The sequence below is a fragment of the Lactuca virosa genome, chromosome 8, assembly GCF_052849685.1.
Source record: "Lactuca virosa cultivar CGN04683 chromosome 8, Lactuca_virosa_CGN04683_v6, whole genome shotgun sequence".
NCBI classification, from domain to species: Eukaryota; Viridiplantae; Streptophyta; class Magnoliopsida; order Asterales; family Asteraceae; genus Lactuca; species Lactuca virosa.
Genome location: NC_136433.1, coordinates 326,387,468 through 326,393,164, shown reverse-complemented (window position 1 = coordinate 326,393,164; position 5,697 = coordinate 326,387,468). Strand labels below are relative to the sequence as shown.

Genomic DNA, 5,697 nt, shown 5'->3' with positions numbered 1-5,697 from the left:
TTATTTACAAGTATCCAATTTGAGAATCTCGCTTGACCTCCATCAAATCACAACGGTATAAAAAAAATTAAAAATTAAAAACCTTATTCAACGGTATAAAAAAAAACTTATTACGATGTACTACTTCATGCACTATTTATTTCATGTACTATTTATGTGTTAACAAACTACTAGTATGCTATTATGTAACAATATAATTAAAGTAATAAAAAAAATAGTGATAGGATGGTAAAAAAGAAAATGTTTATTATCATGTACGACTTAGGGCGTGTTCGGCAATATTAGTTGGTAGCGGGTAGCTGGTAGCTTCTAGCTTGTAGCTTGTAGCATTTTGTTAAACGCTACATGAAGTAGCATTTGGATTTGGAGCGTTTTGTTTAAACTAAACACTAAAAGCATGTAGTGTCGAATGACGCTTTATGTTCAAAACGGAGCGTTTTGTCAAACGCTAGAAGCTAGAAGCTCTCAAACGCTTCCAAACGTTCCATGCCGAACACACCCTTAATGTATTATTTACGCGTTAACTAAACGTTAGTTCATTAGTAGTTAGTTCATTAGTAAATAAACTGCTTCTATAATTTTATTACGCGGGGACAAATAAAGTTTAATAATATATAATCTGTAAACAGAGAGAATGAAATTTTTAGGAAAAGTTATTGATATTTTATAAAATGTAAAACTGAAGTTGAACGAGTTTAAAAACACACTATCAACGAAAAGAATTATAAAATTTAGCATTATGCAACATTTTCACATGTAAGGCCTCTTTGACATGTAGGAGAAGGTCTGTTTGAACTTAATATCAGCGAGTTACACGTTATCAAGTGCTTTTACGTTTATAAGTTTGATTATTGTATGTAAAATGACTCTTATATTTAAGACAAAGTTAAATAAATTGTCCATGTGGTTTACTAAACCTCAAAAATTGTCTTTGTTAATTTGTTTCGACGAATATGGTCCATATGTCTTCAAAACTTGCAAAAATTGTCCTTTTTGTTAACACGGCTAATTTTGGTCTTAGTTTGATGGTAATTTGGTTTTTTCAGTTGGGTATTTTCTACCTTTTTACTTTTTAAATGTCACTTTTGATAACACGGTTAATTTCCGTCTCTTACTAGGAAACATGCATAAAATTAAGCATGAAAACATAAATAAAGTTACGTCGAAACGTAGATAAATTTTAATTTAAACCAACACGTGCATAAAAAAACAAGTAAGTCTTTTTTTTTTAAATAAAATGAAGGAATGGAAGTTATAAATCCACGTCAAAATGTTGACCACCTTAAATTTATAACAAAACATATATAAAAATAAGCACGTAAAAAATTAATTTTTTTTGGTTAACAAACGAAAATTATTAAGGAAAATCAAATTATATATATATATACTACGTAGGATAAGCACGAACGTTTTATAAATGGAGGTGCGAAATTAACATTTTATAAAGTTCAAAGGGTTAAAGTGACATTTTAAAAAGTAAAAAAGTAGAAAAATCACAAACTTATAAACATAAAATACATAGAACATTTATCTTCCTATGGTTTACCCATGGCAAGAAACTCAATACATGAAAAGACCAAATTACCATCACACTAATAGACGGAAACTAACGGTGTTAGCAAAAACGACCATTTATTACCAAGTTTTGAAAACCACTAGGACGATGTTCTTCAAAAAAAATTGTAAGGACGGAGTTTGTGACATTTTGACAATAAATTAACATCATATTTAAGTTTCATCTATAGACATGCAATTAAAAAGGCAATCAAATTTGCTAAAACAGAGCGGTAGATAATCTACATGTTTAGTTATAGTTTAATCAATCTTAAATCTCAATAATCATTTCAAAAACCAAAACCAAAAAATAAAAGTTATTTGTAACTTCAATATCATATGGTCCATGATGCTAGAGGACAAATGAGTAAGAGTATATAATATCGCAACTCCATGATCATATATATATGCATTAACGGATCATCTTTCATTTATATTTTTCAGTGATATTTGTGACCTACGAGTTTTCATAGTTTGGAGCTCGTTTCACAACGTCTGGGAGCTATGGTTGTATACGAGGTCAGTAATTATCATTTCTTGTTGGTCTAATGTCATTTTGTTAAATTCTTTGTCGAAGATTATGATTATCTTTGAAATTTACAAGTTTAGTCTACTGGATATGGCTTCTGTGTTTTCATGATGCAGGAACTAGAATACGTAGGATTTGTTCAGTTGATTGAGTTGAAAGCTTTAGCACTCTTGTCGAACATATATGATTTTTTCAAAGATAACTCCGGTTTTCTCAAAAGTGCGGTTGTTTCTGTGGAAAGCATAGTCATCTCCCCCTTGCAACTGATTAACGAGAAGCTCATAATATTGTGCGACTATAAGCTTGGTTTTATTGATGACAAGGTACAAAGCATATACACATACTGCCTTTCAATTAATAGATGACTAAAGTAATTACATCATTACCTCTTCGCGGCTATTAGATTATATGCAGTGTTTTTTTAGCTAATGAAGTTAATTAACCCGACATAACTTCATCTGTGAAGCTAGATACGATAATAATTTCTGAGTTATGTTATGCATAAGTAATAACGTAAAATATAAGTCAGGAAATCTTACTAAGCTTTAATGTTTTTATTTTTTTTCATTTGATTTCTTCATGATGTGTCCTGATTATTTTAAAACAATTTCTTTTAACAGTTCGACAAATACGCTCCAGATTTTATCAAGAACCTCCTTGGCGGATTAAATTCATATATTAAAGAAAACATATCTTCTGTTGAGGAATTCTTTGGAACACTAGTCCACAAAGCAAGAACTATCATTGAGGATGGGTTAAGCAGCATAGAGTCCCTGATCCAAAAGTGTATCGACGCCAAGAAAGCCGTATTCGAAAACTTGGTTAATAGAACCGAATCCATCCTTGAGAAGGGACTTGACTATGCTAAAGAAGCACTAGACAAAATCAAAATTGCTGTGGGAGGTATCCCAATCATTGGTGATGCAACACAATCTATGATCACCATACGCATAGATATGGCTATTCAGTGGATCGAGACCACAACATCTTACATCAAGGAAAATGGTATATTTGGAGCCATAACCTCAACAGTTAACCAAGTTGTAAAGGAAACTGAAGAAATAAGTGCATCCATCATCCAAAAGGGTACCGAATCAGCCAGCCAAGTTGTATACATAACCATATCTGTTGTCGGTGGTATCCCAATCATTGGTGATACAGCACAATCCATCATCACCAAACAAACAGACATGGCAAGTCAATTGATCAATACCACAACTTCTTCAATCAAGGAGAACGGCATATTTGGAACTATCACATCAGCTGTAGAACAAGTTGTAAGTGAGGCAAAAGAAACAAGTGAATCCATCATCCAAAAGGGTACCGAATCAGTCAGCCAAGTTTTAGACACAACCATATCTGCTGTCGGTGGTATCCCAATCATTGGTGATGCAGCACAATCCATTATCACCTCACAAACAGACATGGCAAGTCAATTGATCGATGCCACAACTTCTTCAGTTAAGGAGAATGGTATATTTGGAACTATCACGTCAGTAACCACGTCAGTAACCACGTCAGTAACCCAAAATGTTATAAACGGGGCACAATCAACAACTGAATCCATCACCGAGTCAGTCAGCCAAGCTTTAGACACAACCACATCTGCTATCGGTAGTATCCCAATAATTGGTGAGGCAGCACAATCCATTATCACCTCACAAACAGACTCCGTCAAGGAGAATGGTATATTTGGAGCTATCACTTCAGCAGCCAAAAATGTTATAAGCGAGGCAAAATCAACAACTGAATCCATCATCCAAAAGGGTACCGAGTCAGCCAGTCAAGCTTTAGACACAACCAAATCTGTTATCGGCAGTATCCCAATCATTGGTGATGCAGCACAATCCATCATCACCACACCAACAGACATGGCAAGTCAATTGATCGATACTACAACTTCTTCAGTCAAGGAGAATGGTATATTGGGAGCTATCACATCAGCAACCCAAAATGTTATAAGCGGGGCACAATCAACAACTGAATCCATCATCCAAAAGGGTACCGAGTCTGCTGGCCAAGCTTTAGGCTCAACCAAATACTTTATCATCAGTTTCCCAATCATTGGTGATGCAGCAGAATCCATCATCACTAAACAAACAGACATGGCAAATCAATTGATTGATAACACAACTTCTTCAGTCAAGCAGAATGGTATATTTGGAGCTATCACGTCAGCAGCTGGACGTGTTGTAAACGAGGCACAAGCAACAGGTTCATCCATCATCCAAAAGGGTACCGAGTCAGCCAGCCAAGCTTTAGACACAACCAAATCTGTTGTTGGTGGTATCCCAATCATTGGTGATACAGCTCAATCCATCATCACCAAACAAACTGATATGGCAAATCAATTGATCGATACCACGACTTCTTCTGTCAAGGAGAATGGTATATTCGGTGCTATCAGTTCATTGACTCAGAATGTTGGTGAATCAATCATCCAAATGGGTTCTGATTCAGCTAGCCAAGCATTAGAAACAACCAAGTCGGTTGTCGGAGGTATCCCAATTGTTGGCAATGCAGCACAATCTATTATTACAACACAAACAGACATGGCTAGTGATGCGGTTGAAAGCTCAACTTCGTCGGTCAAGAAGCATGGTTTATTAGGTGCTATTATATCAGCGGCAGGACAGGTTGTAGAAGATGTTGGAAAAACAACAAACAAAATCATTGAAAAAGGTACTGATTCTGTCGACAAAACCCTAGAGAAAACCACATCCACCATTGAAGATATCCCAATTCTAGGAAATCTGGCAGGATCTATATTTGGGAAAAAAAAGTAATTGTTTGGTTTCTAATTATATTGTGAGTAATTATGAATTACATCATGGTATGTGAAAAAATATACTTAATGATGCTAGAGAAGAAGCGATTATATGTACGTGGATATGTGTTTAAAAATCAATAGTAAACTGAAATAAATAAATGATCGAAATAAGCATGATACTTGCATGTGTAAGTTACATTACATAGAATAATATATGTGGATAGATATACTTAATGACTAGGCGAATGTCCGCACGTTGCGCAGTGGGATAATTATGTAGTTTAATATGGTTATATATGGTTTAATGTATTGTGAATAAGCCATACATAAAACTTATATGCGATTAAATAGCAAGTATATTTTTTGATTTACAGATTTTTTATCATAATAAATAATGAAATTTTTTTACTATTAGTTTAAAATTTTAAATGTAATTTTTATGTACACATTAGTATCTAATGTAATTAATTGATAATTGATTAGATATGGATTCTCATTTGTGGTCGTCTATTTATGTTGAACCTCATAAAAATACATATTTAACGACTTTTGTTAGTTTTACTATTGAATAGAAAATGGTGTCGTATTTTAAATAAATATAAAAAATCTCATTCTCAATCTATTTTAAGATAGTGACATATTTTAAGTTAATATAAAAAATCATATTCTAGAACTAATGAAAAAGAAAAAACGGAGCCAAAATTTTTAACTATAATAAAGTTGATTCCAATTACCAAGTGCTCAGTCGAACATAATATCATTCAATAAACATCATAAGATATTACGTTATATTCAAATTACAGACATCATTTTTGTAAGAGTCATTCAAAATATATGAGACTAT

The 5,697-nt window shown here is 33.3% G+C and overlaps 1 protein-coding gene across 1 annotated transcript; it reads left to right on the top strand.

Moving 5' to 3' along the window:
- Window positions 1-1,945: 1,945 nt before the first annotated feature.
- LOC145128320 (uncharacterized) lies at window positions 1,946-5,024 on the top strand. Its single transcript, XM_079063125.1, has 3 exons — window positions 1,946-2,073; window positions 2,200-2,406; window positions 2,704-5,024. Exons 1-3 carry the CDS (start codon window positions 2,059-2,061, stop codon window positions 4,867-4,869), a joined length of 2,388 nt encoding a protein of 795 aa, XP_078919251.1. The 5' UTR covers window positions 1,946-2,058; the 3' UTR covers window positions 4,870-5,024.
- Window positions 5,025-5,697: the final 673 nt, after the last annotated feature.

What these genes read in the sequence shown, in the direction of transcription:
- LOC145128320 (XM_079063125.1), top strand. An exon ending in TTGGTTTTATTGATGACAAG is followed by an intron (nt 2,407 to 2,703) that starts GTACAAAGCATA and finishes TTCTTTTAACAG; the next exon opens with TTCGACAAATACGCTCCAGA.